The 21695-nt window shown below is 35.0% G+C and overlaps 2 protein-coding genes across 2 annotated transcripts; one reads left to right on the forward strand and one right to left on the reverse strand.

Moving 5' to 3' along the window:
• Positions 1–216: 216 nt before the first annotated feature.
• Positions 217–1475, reverse strand: LOC148629087 (vesicular inhibitory amino acid transporter-like). The gene has a single exon (XM_088572732.1). It carries the CDS (start codon positions 1426–1428, stop codon positions 217–219), a length of 1212 nt encoding a protein of 403 aa, XP_088428858.1. The 5' UTR covers positions 1429–1475.
• Positions 1476–14750: 13275 nt separating this feature from the next.
• Positions 14751–17308, forward strand: LOC148629088 (homeobox protein TGIF2LX-like). The gene is made up of 2 exons (XM_088543543.1): positions 14751–14915; positions 16012–17308. Exons 1-2 carry the CDS (start codon positions 14888–14890, stop codon positions 16758–16760), a joined length of 777 nt encoding a protein of 258 aa, XP_088399669.1. The 5' UTR covers positions 14751–14887; the 3' UTR covers positions 16761–17308.
• Positions 17309–21695: the final 4387 nt, after the last annotated feature.

Below are 21695 nucleotides of genomic sequence, written 5' to 3' on the forward strand. Positions count from 1 at the left end.
TAGAATAATGCATTTGATCAATTTTATTTGATTTATTTGTAGCGTTGTTGTTTTTTTCAGAGGTGTTCAAAGTGATTCAGTAGTATTTAGGATTTATAGAAAAAAAAACTGATTTTTGGTGAAGCATTTAATATTTTGTAAAGTATATTACATTGTTGCGACATATATCTTGTAAATAGACAGAGTAAGGGCGTTTCACTGATCATTGGGTCATTTTCAGCGATGATACGGTATTCTAGGATTATGAGGGTCAGGAGGGAGACCTCTAAAGGCACGAAACAGTGCACTACCAGAGTAATAAATACCAATTCCGCATATCAAAAATCCTAACGCAATTATTGTGGCATCTAACAATTTCATGTACCAAGGCAAAGACTTGCCTTTTATATGGAGATGGAAATAGCACGGCCATATCAATGATAACATTGTTCCAGTAAAACTACCAATTAAACCCATGAGTAAGGAAAAATGGGGGATGAATATTGCCATTAGCATCGTACATAATACTAGAAAGAATCGAAGTAGAACTGCCCATACTTTTAATCTTCTGTCATTATCGATACAAGCGGGAAATATCGTTTCTGGTCGCCCTTTGAAAAGTGATTCTTTGACCAGTTCGACGCTTGCAAAATACGGTAAGGGATACGATAATAATGCTTTTAGAACCAGAAATACGTTGACAGAAATTCTGAGAAAACTTGGTAGGTTATTCGTGATGAATTCGCTGGTATTGTTTCCAAATGCTAGAAAGCCTATATAGGCAAATACTGCTTTGAACAAAGCTGCAGCTAAATGAGTCCAGTGCATCATACAGGAAAATTTCTCTCGATTTATCAGACTACCTTCTAGTGTAGGTACAAAAATTTGTGATGTATAGCTGAAGACAACTACTCCAAGAGATATAGGAAATGTCCAAATATTTATGCTTACTTGAACTTCTGACCATTTCCATTCGTTGATTTTTGAAAAGCAATATATAAGAATTATAGCATTAATTATTAAATGTGCCACAGTGCACCAAAAACTTAACCACGAAACACTCTTCAGTGTCTGCAAGAATGCACACGGAAGCAAGAATGCTGTACATATCATTATCCACGACGGCAGATCTAACGGACTTTCGTTTTCGGGAAAACATCCGACCAATAGATCTCCACACAATAATATATACAGAATACACGTCATCAGTAGCTCTATCATCTGTGCTGTGTCTACTATTTTCCCACCAAATCTGGATCCAAAAACAACATTTGCCAAATCGACATAAGAAGTGTGTACTCTTACTCTGTGGCCATATCTATCTTCTTCATACAAGCACTCTACAAGGATCTTTCCGGTATGACAACAAATATATGCCACGAGAACTATTGCTAGTAAGGTCCAATATCCTCCTTGGAGTACAGCATATGGAAAGCTAACCACAAACATGCCCTACGATATGATAAAAATCACAACAAATAATGCAAAACTGTGCAGAAAATTAAACACTCCCATTAAAAAAAAATTATATGGTAGATACTACTTAATACCGATTCAGCTTTTTTAGGTTATTTTAATTAATCTAAAAAAATTGCAGAAAATTATAATCAGGAGCGCAACAGCCCGTATTTGCGTTCTTGGTTCAAAGTAGAAGTTTGTTACTGCTGATTGGCTGGATTCAGAATTTGAAAAAAAAATATAATGATCTCCGGAATATTCCCCGCTGCATCTACTAAAATATGCATTTCAGTCAGGAAATAACAGGGGCACACGATTTTAATTTTCGATTCGGTTTTTTTCGAACGCCACTAAGTTTTCAGTATTTGGCCAATCGGTAAACAAAATCCAGGGGACCAAGATTCTAGCAGAAATCAAAAGAATGTAATCCAGGGACAAAAAGACAAGACATGGAAAACAGATAAACACAACAAAGAACGTGAAATGACCAAAATAATACATACAAGTTACAAAAGTAAATGAGCAACTCGGACTCAACTAACAACTGGAAGCATGGACCAGGTGCATCGGTAGGATAAGCGTCCTCTGCTTTTCTAGAAACACCCGCCGAGTTGCTCATAAAAAGTCAAGTCCGGTGTAGACGAAAGGGGAGAGGAAAACTATGACACATTGAGCACATTAGTTTTCATAGTGCAGATAGATACACCGTAACGACCATCGAGTTCATGATGACGACCATAAAACTTCTGTAGTGATGACTCCAATCTTGTAGCAACATAACCCTGTTGCATAAGACTAATTGTAAGAAGTCTAGCGCGATACAAAAAGTCTGTGTAATAACGGCAAGCTCAGGCATAACATATGAGTTATGATATGAAAACTCCATACGCAGGTGCTGAAGGGATGTTGCCACAGATGAAAGGAAAGTTAACCATACCGAATGAAAAGTCGTCGCGTTTGTCGTATAGTTTGGTCAATAGTTTTCCTTTACCATCGATCTCAACGTGTCAGTCAAGATATGAGGCTGACTTCACAGTGTCTGTAGTATCCTTTGTCTCACGTTCTTTGGGGTAGATGCGGTGTTTAAAATCCGCGAAACTTGGATTGTTTAACGATAAGAGTGTCTTTAGGGTCAAAGGGTAAAAAGCGATACTATATCGACTGCGTCGGAAAAATTGAGATACACAATGTAAAATAGTTGAAAGTAACTACTATGAGTCAATCAATATCCAATGAAAAGCTCTGATGGTTTTGTTTATACCTGTATAGCATTAGTGATGTTCCATCCAGCCTGCCACTCGTTTATTTTATATCTCTTGCCCTCCACCTCCATGTTGTCAAACACTTTCCCGTCAGCTTCTTCCTTTGATATGTCGTATTCTGACATTTCTAACTCCATCTCGTCTTGTGATATGATGGAGTGTTTTTCTTCACTCGTGGCGCCATAAGCAGGTATGAAAGATCTGATATACCGGAAACCTCTAGGAAACATCTGTAAAATTTAATAATCAACATACATAACCGAGTCAACAATAATGTTTCGGCACCTCTGAAATATTTCCATGGTCATACATTGCAAAGTACTGTTATTTATAGGGTTAGGGAAAAAACGGTATGTCTTCACAAGTATATCTAAATAATATACTGAGTATTAAAATTTTCATTTCGCCTTATATTATTGTTAATGACTTGTGTAGGAGAAAGTAAACTGTGCTTCCGTGGTTTTATCTCCAAGACTGGACAAATTAAATCATAGTTCTTACAGGATTCTATAAGCAATAAAACTAATCACATTGAACAAGAATTTGATTAAGATTTAATTTGCATTCTCGTCCTCGATATGGAATAAGGATTGTAAATCTCATTTCCAACTTATTATGTCTGAGATTATGTGTGAGTAACGGATTCCAAACCATTCACATAGGTAAACGAGACATTTTAATTCGAATTAAATGTGATTTTAACGAGCTTATGCAATGTGATTCTCAAAGCCAAGAGTACTTTATTGCAGATAAGAGTTCTGGGGAGGCAATAGACTCCAAATATATAGAAAACTGTGAAGGAATGTCTGTTTGTACTGATAATAATGTCCAAACTGCCGTCTTTTTTAGACTCCGTCTAAATACTACCGAAACTTTTTTAAAAGTATTTATTGGGCGGTGGTCAGCTGGGCGGTGGTGGTCATAATGGCGGTCAACAAATCAAATTTAAAAGCGTATTTACGTGTACTTAGATGAAAACTTGTTCCTTTTTTTTCTGAATTGATGTGATCATGGGAATGATATTTGACTTTTTTCTCTCCTCAAACTTGATAAGTGTGTGATTCGTTGTAAGCTTAGCTTGTTGATCCTAGAGATTTTATATTATAATTTTGTTATCGTGAACTCGGTGTTTAAGGTTTTTGATTTCCCTTCAATGCATTGACCATCAACATCGTTTAAAACGACAATTGCATAAACTGCTGAGATAGATAAAAAAAATACATGTTTCATTTCGAAATTGAAAGCAGGAGAAGCAAGAGTCGATGAACAAAGGCACCACAAACCATAGACAGAAACTATTTTAAAATAGCATTCGGCAGAAAACTCGAAGAAAATAAGCTGCAAATCTATTTATACAACTGAACAACTATATAATTATGTATATAGGTGACAACTCAAAACCACATTTTCCGTGATATGCAGTCATTTACTTTGCTCAGAACTTAACTTCTGTGTGAAGGCAGCTTTTCAATTTAATTCTCTCACTCTTTGTTTAAATTCGACTGTCAATTTACGAAATCCAAAAAAAATAAACCATGCGATATAAAATGACAAATATAATTTCATTTTACAGTTATCAAAAATATTGAATTAAAATCAATTTTAACATTCTTACCTTTCAAAAGCGGGGTAGCGTCCAGTGAACTAAAAGTGAACTAATATACTGGGGTTTGATGTTTGCGTCAATAACTGGCTATCTCCTTCTCTACAGACAACTTGCATCTTCAATTTCTTTGCTTGGTTTTCAACAGAAAGACAAGAAACACGAAGTACCATCTAAGTTATACGGATGACATTTAATTATTTCATCGATTTCCTTGTGGAAAGTGCTGTAATATGGAAATTTCTCCCCAGTTAAACTGATTATTAACTGGTCTGTCTTTAATTCTGTGGTTACTGTCTTGTAATTCTTTAATATTAAATTTGTTCGTTTAAACAGATGATTCTCTATTTGTTTTTGTTGATGTGAAGTAAGGGTATTTTACAGTCAAGGCACTTATTGTGTTTTAGCAGGCTCGAAAACAAGGAATTACAAATCACCTGCCACCGCTAGATACGCATTAGGACTGGAAATAATTAGATAAATGGTACCAATTTGCTCAACATTTTCATCAGATTTGCTATATTTGTCATCTGAATCAAAGACAAAACCTGAAGTGTAAATTGAATTTTAAAAGTTAATCGTAGGGAAAATGGCCTGTTCCGACACTATGTTCTAATCAAATAAATGTTCCTCTTTACAAATCGAAAATGTAAAACTATGCGTTTCAGACAAAACTGAAACAAAAAGATCCATGCATATATTTATATGATGATAATTTAATGCTGTACTCTCCGCGCATTTAAACAAATTGTTCTCATCATTCTAAAATGTCAACGAATTTAAAAAAAACTATTTTAATTATCAAAATAATGTTACAGAATGTTTCTCTACCTATATCTTGTATATGTTAGCGCAAAAAGCAAAATCAGGCATTAAGCCTAAAGCCTAGGCAATAAGCTATTGACTAGTCAATAACCTTATTGACTGAATGTTTTAGGCTTTAAGCTTAAAGACTAGGAAATAAGCCTAATGACTGAAAAAGAGAGGCAGGCATTAGGCCTATTGCCTGGTGCATATTTTTTCTTTAATTTTGGCCTTTTAAAATAAACCAAAGCTCATGAAATTAAATTATTGACAATTGAACATTTACATTATAATACAGAAATATATAAGGCTAGTGCTTTTGTCACTTATTGTCACATGTGTTGGAAGAATGGCATCTGCTGTTACATAACTTTCCCATTTTCCTGCATTTACATCTGTTTGTGTTGCATTTTGTCGTGCAGCTACAACGTTGGAAACCCTGGCCACCGGAAATTGATTTTTATTTGCAGCCTCTCTAACACTTGGAGATGTTTCACGACTTGTATCATTCTCACTAAGCAATGTCTTTTTACACACACTGAATTCATTTGAACCGTATTTCCCTTTCAGCTCCCCGTACTTGGTGGCTATTCTACTGAGACCATTTGTAGTGCTTGTGTTGAATGAGACTTAATTTGAAATCTATTGGTAGTATAAAATGTACTAAGTAACAATTAAAATATTAGAACTAAGTACTGTCAAATATGATACTTAGTGGTGGCCTTTTTGACGTCAAGCAAATCAAGTCTTCTTCTCGCTCAAGGTTGTCTAAAACTTCCTTGAGTAATGCTGCTGACAATCCTATTGTAGCGGTTTTTCCAAACGAGGCTTCATACGGAGAGCGACCGATGCCTGTGTTTAAGGGTGAGTTCTTTTGCAACTGGACAAACTTCAAACCGACAGACCACTTTGTACTGTCATTATCTAGCAACCATGCCGAAATCATGTCGTGTATGTCTGCGTTGGACCTCTCAACACTGCCCTGAGACTGTGGATGTCGGGGTTTGCCATGTATGATAACAAGATCCGGCTACATCAGTTTTAATTCTTGTATGATTGCTGCTGCAAATTCTCGACCATTGTCACTCTGCAGAATATGAGGAGCGCCGAATAAAGTAAAGATGTCGATTAGGTTGAAAGCAACCTCTGAAGCGCGTTTTGAGGTTAAAGCCTTTAACACACAAAACTTTGTTAAATGATCTTGAAAAACCATCACAAATCTGAAATCACCATCTGGATTGGATTGAAAGTCCAAAAAATCAACTTGACACCTACTATTGAACTCACTAGAAGATAATGGCTTCACGACTATTCCTTTGGATAAATGTTTTTTCGTCAAACAACAGTTTTCACAATATGCGAGAAGCTCTATACTATCCCTCGAGACATTAGCATACCCCTCATTGACTTTCTTGAGCATTCTGTCTCTCCCCCCATGTCCAGTTTCTTTATGGGCTTTCTCCAAAACACCGAAAAGCTCTTCGAGATACGCGAACAACTTAAATCCCTGCTGATCACCTTCTGGTACTTTGGTTATTAGACGCTCAATCCCAGCCACAGAGAGAACATAAAATCTGGTAGAATAGTAATATTCAGTCGACGATTTCTTTTTAGTTGCTGCTGTCGATTCCTTTTTCAAAAGTTAAAAAATTTCATTATATTTCTCACGAGAATATATATTCCTAGTTTTCCCCTTCTCATAGCGATTTATCATTTCTGCGTTAAATTTTTCCTCAAATTGAGACATGTTGACACGACTACACAAGATGAGCAAATGAAAACCATTTAATGGAAATCAAGTGAGTAGTGAAAAGAACATTTACTAAATATTACTTGAAAACAACTCAGAACCTTATAAACTTATTCAGTTGTACATTGGTGTGTGTAGTGGCCTTTGGCAATATCTGATGTTTTCTCTATAGTTAAGGATTAACAGTATAAAAAAACTAATAATTTATATGGAAAAGAGTGGAAATGGGGAATATGTTAAAGAGACAAAAATCTTTAAAAGATTAAAATGCAATGTTTTCTTTCTTTCATTATTTATTATTGCCTAGGAAATAAGTAGATTTTGACCACTATCATTTCAGGGAATAAGCCTAAAGCCTGATTTTTTTAGGCAATTAGTAATTGACTAGTCAATAGCTTATTGACTAGGCTTTAGGTTTAATGCCTGATTTTGCTTATTGCCGCTAACATATATACATGTACTAGTAATTAAAAAGTGAAGTAACTATATATTAGATTTGCTTTGCGTTGACAAGCTTACAATTAACGTTTACACAGTTTACATTCTGTTTAGATTATGTTGGTTAACTGTAGTTGATAAACATCATGCCAAAAGAAACTATAGATCAGGGCAGGGGTTGATCAAGCATTTCAAGTGTGTTAGGGGCGTAAATATAATTAAAGGTCGTGCGAAGCGAGGAACATTTTGTGAAATGCGACCAAAACAAATCCCATTTTAAGAGGGTGGACAAACGCCGTGTTCGCCCCTTATGAATACGTGTCTGTATATAACTTGAACAACCTGGTTAACAGATAAGTTATTGACTATTCGCTTGAACCAATGACACGATTCCTCTTATCGTGATTTTCCGCTTTTAATGTCCACGATTTCACTTGTATGACTTAAAAGTGGAAGTAATAAAACCCAAGGATAGGCTTCCGGGGTGTCTGAACCCACCGTCTCTTGTAGGAATTTTTCTTTAATTTCACAAAGAATTTCAGTTAGAAATTAGTAAATAATGACCTGGAACCTCTTTCAAAATTTCTGGACCAACCCCTGATTTATTATAGCGTCCACCCTTGTAGTTTTTGACTGATATGTACATAGTTGTGACTTTCGGTGCTGTACCACTATCCGAAATCGCGATTAGTACCTATAATTATACTATAAAATAGATGCATTGTACACTTGTAATAAATTTTAGCATTCTATTAGTTAGACGTCAATTCATGACGGAGTTGCTCAAAACGCTGGCAAGTGTTAGCCGCTGGTTTAAATTGCTTATCCACAGGATAAGTCTTATCTATCGGTTTATTTCTGCACAAAATTATCCATCGGTTAAAGCTGCATTAGCTGCCAAATTTGCTCAGATTTGATTTTTATAATTTTGATACTGAATTTTGCTGATTCAATGAAATAAGTTTGTAGTAATGCAATTGAAGCAATTAATGTCAATAATACCTACAGAATATTGTGAAAACAACGTTTTTTTTTATCAGAGAAGATCGATAGGTCTGATCTAATTATTTTTCGCCATTACCTCCGAAGACTGCCGACAGGACATTAACCAGGGTTAAAAAATACTTGAACCTTGATAAAGGAATAACAATAACGGATACACAGGTACGCGCGTGTCTTGTTTTCATTTCATTTCATTTCATCTATTTCTTGATTAGTTTAAAAATAAATAATGACCATATTTGAGCCGCATTATGTCACAATACGTAAATTTTAATAGGATCCTTGCGTTATATTCGGACCTCTTTCTTTTACGGCTTGAGTCCGTCGGTCTTCAATGCCGTTGAATAACCATTTTCGCTTTGCAATCAGATTTATTATTAAAGAAGCGACCCTTACAACACATGCGCGGATTAAGGTCACCAGAGGTCACATGCATACGAACTTATCTAGGTCGATTTTTGTCTTGCATGACAATAAATATATAGCCACCGATTCCATGTATTTACTGCATTTTATGCATTTTATTTGTGGATATCAAATGAAATTGTACAAGAAAGGTACAATTTGGTAGAAATAATTTAAAGTAAATTATATTTAAAGATAAACAAAAATTTACGAAAATGACAGCTAATGCAGCTTTAAATCCAGTAAAGGCTAAAAACCACTAATTCCACTTTCCATAGGCTTCTATGCTAATTTCACAATATTCTATGGCTTCTCTGGACTTTACCTTAACTTTAACCTGCAGAGGACTATATATCAGCATGATTCTACATATGTCAGCTCACAATCCTCAGAATGTCATGTGGAGTTAGCAGACTTGCAGTGCAGTACTGGTCACCGGAAGTGAAGGGTCTATAAATAGCATGGGAAATCCCAGTGTTTTCACAAGATAGGGGTATATTTAAAAATCATTATGGAGATTAGGCTTCACATCACAAGAAGCAAAATGCACCTATAAAATGTACAGAAATGTTTTTCCTTTCAGAAACTGTTTAAATTTTTTAAATAAGATGAGAACTTTTTTCACAGCACTATGAGGAACAGGGGTAATTTCTGCGTAGGACTATTTTTGCCTACGTTCCAAATGCTCATTGGTTGAATTGGTGGTCTGTACCCTAAACCCATGGATAAAATTAGCCAGTCCTTGGTTGGATAATGAAGTAATATACAGGAGCTAAAGATGGCTCTTCGTCCAATTCATAGTATTGGCAGACAAAATAAAAAAGAAAGAGTTTATCGACATACTGACAATTTATATGATGATAATGAATTTCGGGACCGGGATAGATTTTTAGGAACTGTACATGTGAAATAGCAATAAAATCAAAGAAGAATTTTATGAAAAACTGCCCATTTCGCTGCTATTAACGATATCCACATTAGGATTCAAGTTCCTTCTGTTGAAAATGAATTAATATTTGCGGATCACAAAACAGTTTAGAGTTAATCCCCTTTTATGTGGTTTCAACCCACTGCAATACTACAAATTACTACAGTACAGCGGAATTAGATTAGTGGAATATGATATTCACAGCCTGTATCGCAGATACTATTGGGTAGCAAATTTATTTGTACTCTTTCTTTGTGTGGTTCGTCGTCAGCTTATGCCCGCAGTGATGTTTCTTTCAGACTTTCAAAGGTAAGTAAATATGTATCACACTGTTTAACGAAACATCCTGAAAACACATTGTTTTAAATGAAAATAGGTTGATCTGCCGACTTTAAATATTGCCTATTAGGGCATCAAGTTTTGATTAATAAACATTACAGGGCTCTTTAGGTCCTTACTTTTAAAGAATCAGACACCTTGGTGTATATACGGATAACAGAAAAATTGTAACAAATCCTCCTTGAAAAGATTTTTAGTACACATGATGGAAACGTCGCTATTCAAACTTGCAGAATTGAACCAAATTTAAAACGGGAATGAGTTCTATAGTCTCCATTAAAGTTTCTGCTTTGAATAATCTATAAAAAGATATAAAATGCACATTTTATTTACCACAATGACTGGCTCTGTATTCCTTGCTTCTTCCTTAATATCTTAAATAAGTAGACTATGTATTGTAATATAATGTTGTAACGGTACATGAAATGTATTTGTTTTAGATAATAACCTTTCATTTGCATCGCAAATATGTTGTAATTTTGCCCTACTACCATTGTTTGATCGTACTTTTCTGTATCATATCCAAAAACATGGGAAAATCTACAAAACAAACTAAAAACACATTTCTTCGTTCTAAATTACGATTAGTCGATTTGGTCATTACGATTATCATTTGAAATCAAAGACTGAAGTCTTAAAAGTCGCTAATCGTCAAATATTCTATAATGCGGTAAACTCTAAAATCGGGTGATTTCCGCTAAAACGTTGTTTCCTTGATATGATTGCGTACTATTTCGTTACCGTGATGACCCAAATATTTTCGATTACCCGAAACCAGATTATACAACTGCCAATGGCTATATGTAGATATCGGAGTCCCGATAATATATGTGACCTATATAGCCATATAGTCAATTGTAACCAGCCCCTATGTTTGAATCGGAAACTGGGTGATATGACATAAATTCAATGGTAACCGATCGTTTCATTTTTTAAAGTAAATTTACGGTTCCCATACTAGCAAAAAAAAAAAAAGAAAAAAAAAAAAAAAAAACACACACACACACACACGCCCACATAGACATGTGTATGATATTTTTTTTAAAGAGGTACTTTGTAGCGACCTTTGGGTCGCTTATGATATAATGACCAGGGAACCAGATAAGGAACCAAATTAAACAACTTTCAATGAATATTCATAGATATTGGGCCCTGCTAATGTATATGACCTAATATACAGTCTTGTAACGAGCCCTGTGCCTGAATCGGAAACTGGGTAATGTTCAATGCTAACCGATCATTTCATGTAAACTTCCCGTTCTCAAGCAAGAAACACACATAGAACACACGTGTATGATTTTTAAGCGGCACATTTTTATCACGTCTGAAGCTAGAACTACGACACTATAGCAGTAAACACGGCACAGATCTGCAGCATTACGGGGAGAATAAATATATAATTATGCAAATCATATGCGAATATAAAGTACTGAAATTACGAGTGCGAGAAGTCGCTAAATGATAAAAAGGGGACTTGCAATTACGATTTCCGCCGCGATTTTTTTACAGCAATTTTGAGTAACCAAGGGAAATTATTCTTCGGAAGGACACACATAGGTAAGAACTAGTTAGAGGAACAATGTAGCTGAATAACTTGGCAAAAACGAGAAAATAGACTTGAAAGATCTTAGCTGACTCTGCCATCGCCATGATGGGTTAGTCGTAATTGGCTGTTTGATGGTTTATTGTTGAGGTTTATTCCTGGGCAGCAATATTTCAGCTATATCCAGGCGATGAACATTAAATTTTGTGATAAAATGAACATGAAATGATGATGAAATGAAAACATGGGATTGGACACGAGGATAATGGGGTTGACAAATTTTGATTGCTACTGGAAATAAGGCGAGCTTGGTAGGGTCGGGCAATTAAGCCATCTGTGGCGGAGCCCAATGGTTCCTACTCCGATAGAATACAACAGTAGGGTTCTTTAATGTGCGAGGAACGTGGCATCTTTCCCAACACGTTGCACCACTACTGTTTGCGGTCAGGTTTTCCGTGTTGTGGCCTGATGACCCCAGCATGTAACATACCAGCGGTAACACATTCCACCACCTGGAGCACACAGCCCAGTTGCTCTGTGGGCAGAGCGTCCTAGGCCCCGGCCAGGGTTCTGAGCACTATTTAGTCGCCTTTTACGACAAGATTAGTGCTGCTGCAGGCCTATTCTTTTGACACCCGGACACGCACGGGGTTGTAATTGCAATTACGATCATCAGTTTAATACCAGTGATATACAAGATGTTAACATTACGAATCTGCAAAGCTGCTTTGGTTGTTCTGTGCACGTAGTTATTTGCATAAAGAGGCGGGGTTAGATTTTATTTCCAAATTAAAGGGCCCATGTGAGCCATGGTTGGTAGTTCCAACAATCACGATTTACATGTATACGGTTTTTTATTGAATGGCCATGGATAGTAAAATGTAAAATGCAAAAAAAAATCATTAAAACGGCATTTTAGTCTAATTTTTGACAATTTTATAGATCAAATACATCATGGAGGTCAAGCTCCTGTGGCACATATACACGTAGCAATCTAATTATTGGTGCATGGCTCTACTATGCAATTATGGTGAACGTGAGTGCAATATCACAAAATCTGGACAGTATTCAGGTTATGTCATGGACAAGAAAACTTATATTTCACCTCGACTGCGGCTCGGAAATATCAGTTTTCTGGTCTGTATCACTGCTCAAGCCTACAGTGTGATGTTGCCCTCAAGTTGATTCTAAGCACCCGGAGTCGGAGTGGATAGGTAATGGTGTTGAATGATTTTTCATAGGCATAAGCATATGCAGATCTAAGGGAGTTCGGGCGCCCCCTGTATTATGGTAGAAAATTCTAGTTAAGTTTATATATACTGAATCACTGGAGCAACTCCCTTCATAGACCATTCAGCGCCCCTTGTCGAAGTTACTGGATCCGCCACTGTACGTATAGCCTGGCTACCTGTACATGTATTGGTTGTAAAATGACAGGAGCAATTAAAAAATAACACTGAGGGGTTATCATTGTGTTATCAAATATTTGAAATAATCGATAAGTTTACCTATACTATCACCTGTCTTATCAGACCGCATGTTTCGTTCTCCGCTTAAACAAATAAATACTGTTGAGACAAGCGACATATGTTAAATAAGTGTTCTATCTTGTCGAAGAAGCGTTGAGGAAAATCGTACAATGGACGTTGATCTGTGAACCACTTGAATAAGGATTTATCTTTATCATCTTGATCTTTAGATATTTAAACAAAACAAAGATACTTAGTATTTATAGTGTCACTTATACATTTTGTAACTTGTCTGCTAGCATAACGGACTGGCCGTTTACTTACAATGTGCAAAACATGTATATCTGTATCTTTTGCTTAATTTAAGTTTAACAGCTACTTAATTCTTAGTCTCAAAGATATTTAAAAAGTATGACTTTAAAGGGTATATAGCAACAGCGTAATCTCTTTTTATGGGTCACTCTTGGAAGAGGCCCGCCGGGGAAGAGGCACTTTCCAATAAAAGGTGTAGGAATGGGACGCAGGAATAGGTCGTATTTTTGTGTCAAAACCGTTAAATTTAAATGCATGATGGAAATAGTATATCAAAAAAGTATATTTGTATTTCATTGTTCTATAAAGAAGCTAGGATCTATATTTTTAGTAACAGAAACGTGGTTGGGCGATTATGATGTCGCACCGGTAAAATACTATTAAAAAATCAAAAAGAACCGACGTATGTGAGATTGCTAGAACTGAGTAAACCGGAAACTTCTCACTTAATTTGGTAACAAAAAATGTGATCTGTAGTGTAGGGTTTTTGTCAAAGTGTGAAGTATTAAGTAGCAATCCACGTAAGAATCATGCAAATTGTGATCCCAGGGAGTGTATATTAGATATAAAGTCCTTGGAAAACCTAAATATTTTTAATTTTGATATTTTGTTTAAAATGTCATAGTAAACAGAAAGTAACATGTGGCTTTTCATATAACCCTTGTTCATAAGAGATAAACATTATATAGAATGTACCGTAAAATTAAAAACTAAGGGAGATAACTGTAAATGCCACTAAAACGCAATAGAACAATTGGATTTTCCATGTTGATTATCTCCTAAAACAGACAGATTGGAATGAATATTTATACATACATGTATTATCATATAGACCTACAAAGCAGCCGAATGACAAAAATAAAGATATGTAGACTTTTTTTAGGTGTATCACACCATAGAATTTGCATGATTCTTACAAAGACTGCTACTTAACTGCACAATTAAAAAAAGTACAAATAGTCGACTCCACCAATTAAAATATGGGGTAAGTGAGTAATTACAAATTTAATCAACTAGTCTAATTAAAAATCACTTACAGAGTTGCCTTTGATACTTTACAAAAGATTATATATCATTTTTGTTTTAATCCTAAATTAGGAAAACAGACATAAATATCTTAACAGTGGCTTTAATATTATAAATACCTTATCTAAACCAACAAAAAAATTAACTAAGTCGGCAATTCAGACTAATCACAGATCGCGCTAGTTAAAACAAATGGGGTTCCTTTATCCTGAAATATTCCAAAAAGCATAATTCTAAATCAATCAATTGCGTTTACATCTTTCTGCTAGTTACAAACTGTTGTTTAATCCTCCCCCTATTTTCTACACTTGTCAGTGAACGCGCATGTGTCGAAAACGACATTTGTTCCCGCACATTTTGACATTGCAGAGCCTCGATATGGCTTTTCAATATTGACCAATAAAGTAAAGCGACTTAGAGATTAAACCAATCAGATTTCATTTTACTAGTGTCGTAGTGGAACACGTGGTCGCGCGCTTGTCAAAATTACAACCACGAGGTAGGACAGGGAAGCGTTACTGACAGCGGACAACATTGTACAAAATATAGTGGAATTATTTAGCAGACATATGGATGACAGTTTAAAAATGAGAAGAGGTAAGTTCTTGTATACCTAATGAACCGTTTTCTTTTCAATTTGGGTCTTTCGCACATTGTAAATATGCTTGTTGACAAGTTGTTTGGGGTAAACATGTCAAACGAGAGCACGTGGTCGAACAACAACAAAGAAACCGTGTAAATTTCACGTTTCTAGCAATATTATTTTCTTTATAGTATACTCTAAATCATTGTTTATGATGCTGCACTTCAAACAAGACGGTGCTGATGCTTTCTTTGAACTGTCGTTTGTCGCTAATAACTATATTGACAGGTCGCCTTAAAGTTCCCGCGTTATGTCTTTTCCTTTGTTCAATTCAACACGAGTTAAATTTTTTCTTTATAATTTGTTGCAACTCTGCTAAGCTTATAAACATCTTGATTACAATATTTAGGATGTTTCTGTCGCTATCAAATTACTGAAAGAATTGTACGATAATTGTAAGCACGTGCCATGCGTTAAGTATCATTCTTTTTTGTGAATGTATAATAATATATAGAACTAGGATCAAAGGTGTATTGATATCATTCGTAACAATGTCTGATAAAAGCGTACATTTAGATTCTATTATACAAATCATTGAACTTGGATCCACAACTGCAGTTTATACAAAGCATGTCCATAGCCAAATCATATGCATGTGTACATGCATGTGGCTGACGGTCATCAGTATTTTCTTCCTTCATTAGCTTCACTAGAAAATGGTTGGTTTACCAATACCATACTTTCTGAATTCAACTGAGGCATTATACAAAAAATATTAGTTGAATCTGATTCTAAAGTCTAGACTGGCCTTCCCTTATGAAACTGCAGATTTTTAAAAATTGTTTTAATTTCATTATTTTAACCATGAAAAAAGAAAGGAATATGCAATGTAATTTGAAATATAAGCATGCATATTGTATAAGTGAAAAATGGGCAAAAAAATCCTTTATTTTTACCATTTCCCTTTAGGAAAAATATTGTTTCCTCCTTCCTGTAAATCTCTGGATCAAGAGCATAGTGCTGTTAGGACCATTTTCGATATTCTTTCTAGAAGATTATATTATTTTAAGAATTCTGAATTCAGGTATATATTTAACTTATTATTTTCAGCTAAGGATCTTAAGTTTTTGAGACCATGGGAAAATGATTATGATATAGAAGAGAAAAAGAAGTACTCAATTGGAATCCAAAATGAAAACAGAAAAAGGAGAGGAAATTTGCCAAAAGAAGCTGTTAGAGTACTGAAGGGATGGTTATATGAACACAGATACAATGCTTATCCATCTGACCAGGAAAAAGTTTATCTATCAAATGCAACTAACTTGACAGTTTTGCAAGTTTGCAATTGGTTCATTAATGCTCGTCGTAGAATTCTACCTGAAATGATTAAAAAGGATGGCCAAGATCCTATGCAGTATACCATCACCAGAAAACACAAGCAGTCACTACTTGATTGTGTTACTTTCACGTCAGATCAAGCTGGACATAATCAGGAATCAATGGAACATTCAGCATCTCCATCTAGATCGTCTGAGACTGATGGATATGTTTCAGATTTTGAAAATTCATCAAGTGACTTTTTCTCTGAATCAGAATGCTTGTCAGATCATGGAGAAAATATGCCACCTGCTAAACTACCAAGAATGAGTTGTACACTTATAGACAGTGCCTTTGACAATAAACACTGGCAAACTAGTCCAGTTGATTTATCAGTTAACAAGCCTAAGACAAACAAACAAGATTCTGACTTTAATTCATTTTTCTTGCTTGTTGATGTTGCTATTAGTAAGATGGAATCGGAAAGGAGAGAGGAGTCTTCAGGTTCAGAAGCATCCACAGTTTCTAATTCATCAGGCTGATCATCCATGTTGAATGACTTAAGATATTACCTGTCATTGCATCCTTACATTGACATTACACTCTCATTTCTCAATTTTGAATTTTTTATTCTGCTCATTATTGTTTTCCTGTTAATATCCTGCTCATTGTTCATAAGTGTGACTTGTCTATTCTTAAAACATATATTTAACCCCTTGATACTCAATTGATTACACCACAAGTGTACAAGGACACCTAAAGCCATTTAAATCTTTCTCCAGGTATATTTACCTTTTTTCAAGGTAAATCCCTTTAACAACATGTTTCCCGCTCAATTATATTTTTAGAGGCAGCAAAGCTTTGTTATTATGATGTCTTTGTTATGATTGGCTGTTTTGGGGTTCATGACCTTCTGTATAGTAAAAATGACTACAGGTAGTGATAATTGATTATTTTCTATGCAAGGTGTTACAAGGGTTTTATAGTCTATTGATTGATTACACTTGGTTTATTGTTGAAACTGCATTTAAGTCTTTGTAATTTTAATATGTTGGATATATAATCAGTAAAAATAAATTTAAACTTCTCATTGTGTTTATGCTAGAGTATGCCTTCTAACCTGCATTTGAAGTTCAAAGATGTAGTATGTAACATGGTAGTGACTGTTGTTGGTTTTGGTCTTGTAATTAACTCAATACAGATGTATATGTATACCAGCTGTTGCAGTGACTTTTGTCTTGACTGGAATCAATTTTTGACTGGGAAATGGCTGGTTATATTTATGTTTGCAACAGACTGTCTGTGAACTTGTTCAGAGATGTCTTCTCACGTGCAAATTCAAACCATTTGTTAGCGTAGACAGGCTGAAGCACATTGTGGTGTTTAACAATCAGGTTTACAAAAAAAATATTTTTTTTTAAAGGAACAAGATACATTTACATTGTGTCATGTGTTGATATTCAGTTTACTCTCAGATCTGATCAGGACAATTTGGTAATCTTGGTAGTCTGCAAACAAACAAAAATAAAATTGTTCCATTGATCACTTCCCTCAAAATGTACAATATCTGATGAAGTTTCCATCAATTGTGAAAATATGTTTATAAGTAGAGAAACAGGTTTATTTCTAAATAAATATGCATTTGCACCCAATATGCTGCGTAAACTTGTACATCAAAGTGGTTTGGTATTCATATGAAAATTAACACGCATATGCTTAAGATCTCTGCCAATATCTATGCATATTGCAAAAGGGTCGGGAACTTTAAGTAAAAGTCTAAAGTATTGTTGACTGCACGCACAAAATGAAAAGCAAGTACCTATAGACTTAATGGTATTACCATGAGTGAGTGTTTTGGCAATGATGTAATGGTGAATTCTTGAAACTCCAGACGCCGTGGTCACTGGCTTACTACAAAAGTTGAACAGAATAAATAGGATGAGCATCTGGGTTAGAGATTTATTTAAAATTTCACGTCGAGTTCATGACCATCAACAACTAGTACATCTTAATTTCTAGAGCTTTATTTGTGAAAGAACGAAGTTACTTGGTAAAACTAAGCTAAATCCTGGAAATACTAAGTTATGCACAGGTGTTTTTTTTGCTGTTGCATAGCGTTACATATGGTGCTTGTCTTCAGTACACCTCAACGTTTGATTTCCACAACCATTAAATCACAATCTCAGAGCCGCGTCTAGCTAAGAAAAGAAAAAAAAAGGGCAATTTTTACACATCAGCTCTCAGTCAGGATGGCTGTATTACAAGCGCTATGTCTCCAAATCTCAAACGAGAATAATAATTAGTTTTAAACAACACCGCACAGCGAAACAACGAGGAAAATGACTGCAGAATTTGACATGTATGCTGCACTGTTTTTATAAGCACATATCCACGGTGCATAGCCATAAAGGATTCTTTCGGATAAAAAGGTCTGGGTCATTTCCAGAATGTTGTAATTATTCGTTTGTTTTGTATATATATATGATGATGTGAGCGTTAAATGTAATTAACAGTATAAATGTCTCCCTTGAAACACAAAATTGTCAACAACTTATTTTTCACATTGATATCCGTATGCATGTAATAAATTCTAGCAAAAATGTAAATATAGTGTAGACTTGCTACAACGCTGAATAATGAATTGTGTTCATTTTACAATTGTTTGTATTCGGTATATCATTAACTGAAGGCTGCTAACAGCTTACACATATTTGGAGTTTCTCCACTTTTATGAAATTTCTTCAATGCAAGTTACTGCTTTGGAACAATAATCTCAAATCCTTCACTCGACCAGATACTAACTTTACCAGTAACTTTCTCGTCGAAGCATAACGACTTCCAACTTAATTGTGTCTATCTCATACTGAATACCATTTTTTTTTGCCATTCAAGAGATTCCGACTTTTTAAAACCGAGAAGATGCTGATCTCCATTTTTACCGTCAACACTCGATACATAACTTACGTCTGTTTTTTTTTTAATTATTAACTTAATTGCCTTTTGGATTATTGCTGGGGGATGTTCTTTAAGCAGATCCAAGTCCAGATTGCTGAAGTTGCTAACAACATTGCGATTTGGAACGGAGAAATTTACAGCAGTTTTTGTTGGATCATAGTAGCCTTTCTTCTCTGTAACAACTAACGAATTGCCCCGTTGATTTTAGACACGACATAAACCGTTGTTTCTGATGAGTAAAGCATTTGAGATGTATTGTTCAATGAGTAACATCTCCAACAATAACGCGGAGAAATTATTAGTAAGTGGAAATTTATCCTCATTAATAAGTCTGTCAGTAGCGCTCGTTGTCCCTAAAAACACAACATTTGGTATAATTTCTATAATTTTCCCTGTAACTTGTTCGTAGGAGCTCGGAATGTATAGTTTTCGTTTTCCGGTTGATAAACTTGTTTTTTGGCGCTCTCTTCAATACTCGTTCTTAACCCCAACAATCAATCAATACCCGCTGTCAGATTAAAATTTTGACCTTGCTTTGTGCAACCTATAAAATAGGCCTACAAAAGTTTAAACCGCATGTAAAAAGACTAAAGTGTTCTGTGAAAAAATCAATTTCATTATATTACTCCTCTTGTTCCATAATCTATTGATGATTTGTACTGTCGTCAGTTCCATCTCCCAAAAATAAACCCAAGACCCGAAAGAATCCTTTATGCCTATGCACCGTAATACCGAGATTTTCTTTTCAATTGTCCCACATTGTTAAAATAATACCGATCGAAAGTTTGCTGCGACCAATTACTAGTAACTCAATAGGAATAACGCAACCAGGCAATAGTTGGCACATCATTGCTCTAAATTTGGTCTTTTATAACTTAGATATTCAATGCATCTACAAAACAGTCGAAAAGTTATTTTAATTCATCCCAAAACATCTGTGTCATAAATATCTTTGACTGATTATGTAGGGAAAAAAGGGGCGAGAAAATTTCCCGCCATTTTTTCATAGTGCATAATCATGATTTCAACTAAATTTGACCTATCAGTATCTTACAAAGGTTGAGTTACTGGTACTTTGATGGTTATTTCGGGAGGGTGCATGGGGTATGAGGAAAAAATACTTGGATAATGCTATGAAATCTCTCATACACATTTTGCCTGATTCTTAGATAGAAGTACTTAAAAAATCTCTCCATAATTTAATCAGATTGTGAATAATGCTCAGGAATAATGTTACTTGCTTATGGGCAACATGCCACCTGCTCAATAGACAACATTCAAAATCTGGTGAATATCACGAAATCTGCGTGAACTCATAGACAATCAGATTCACCATCAGCTGTTCGGTAGTGATTTTTGCTGTGGAGTGGTTTTTCACACAAGTATATTTAAAAACTAGGTTGAACAACCTTATACCGCTGTGCTTACTTCCAGGTCGTTTTTCCCTCCACTAATTAATATCTCTTTTGTATGAAGCCCATTTAGCTATTTTTCGTAGACTTAAACAGATTTCTTTTTCGCGTAATAACGCGAAAACTTTGTCTTGTTTGTATGAAAGAAGAAGAAAACGTATGATTTGTCCGCATGTATTTTTCACATGAATTTTTAAATTTTTTTCTATAATTTTTATTTTCCCTTTTTTGTGTTTAAGGTCGAAATAGAGAGATTTTCCGTTCTTTATGTATCGTGGTACTTATGTTTCGTATAGACAGATGCAGTCATCTATGGAACTTTTATATCAAGAATGAAATGGAAACCACAAAAGAAAAAAGAAGCAACAAAAAAAAAAAAAAAAAAAAAAAGAAAAAAGAAAAGAAAAAGAAAAAAAACAAGCAAAACAAAACTGGGTATAGGAGCAACAATCCATTTTTGGTGTAAAAAATCATGACCCCTAAAATACCAACGACAGTAGTTAAAAGTATTTCATTCCTTTTATTAATGCCGGTAAGTGAGTGCTAGCTACCAAATATTTTTTAAGCTGTGGGATGCATTTGCAAATTACCTACCCCCCCCCCCCGATTATAATTATAGTGATCACCATGGGACTTTGATATATATACAAAAATGGCGGCCGCTAAATAGGTTCTTGCCTATGAACGATTCAAAATGTTTTCACTTTCAAGGTGAAGTTTATTCATGACCACCATGACAGCGAGGAAACTAAATGATACACATTTGAAAAAAATGAAATCTTGGTCTCCATAATACGTGTTTTTTTATAATATTAAAAAAAGGACGTTATAACGCGTAAGTTTCGCGTTATTTCACGAAAATTTCACGTCATAACAAAAAATATCTCCAGCGCCGAATCCCAAAAGGGATTGAAAAAAAAGAGCTCAATAGGCTTTCGTACTTTTGAGCTTCGCTTAACTCTGAACCGTTTTTAAATTCTATTCATAAATTTATAATAAAATACTTTTAGCGTGTTATTTTTGTAAATGATAATAACAATAAAAGAAACCCCCCAAAAAACTGAACAAGTTCTTTCTAATTGAACAAAGGGAAATAAATTGAAAATGGCG

The sequence above is a fragment of the Perna viridis genome, chromosome 1 (assembly GCF_037379345.1).
Source record: "Perna viridis isolate PV_CMFRI_1.1 ecotype Kerala chromosome 1, ASM3737934v1, whole genome shotgun sequence".
Classification (NCBI taxonomy): Eukaryota; Metazoa; Mollusca; class Bivalvia; order Mytilida; family Mytilidae; genus Perna; species Perna viridis.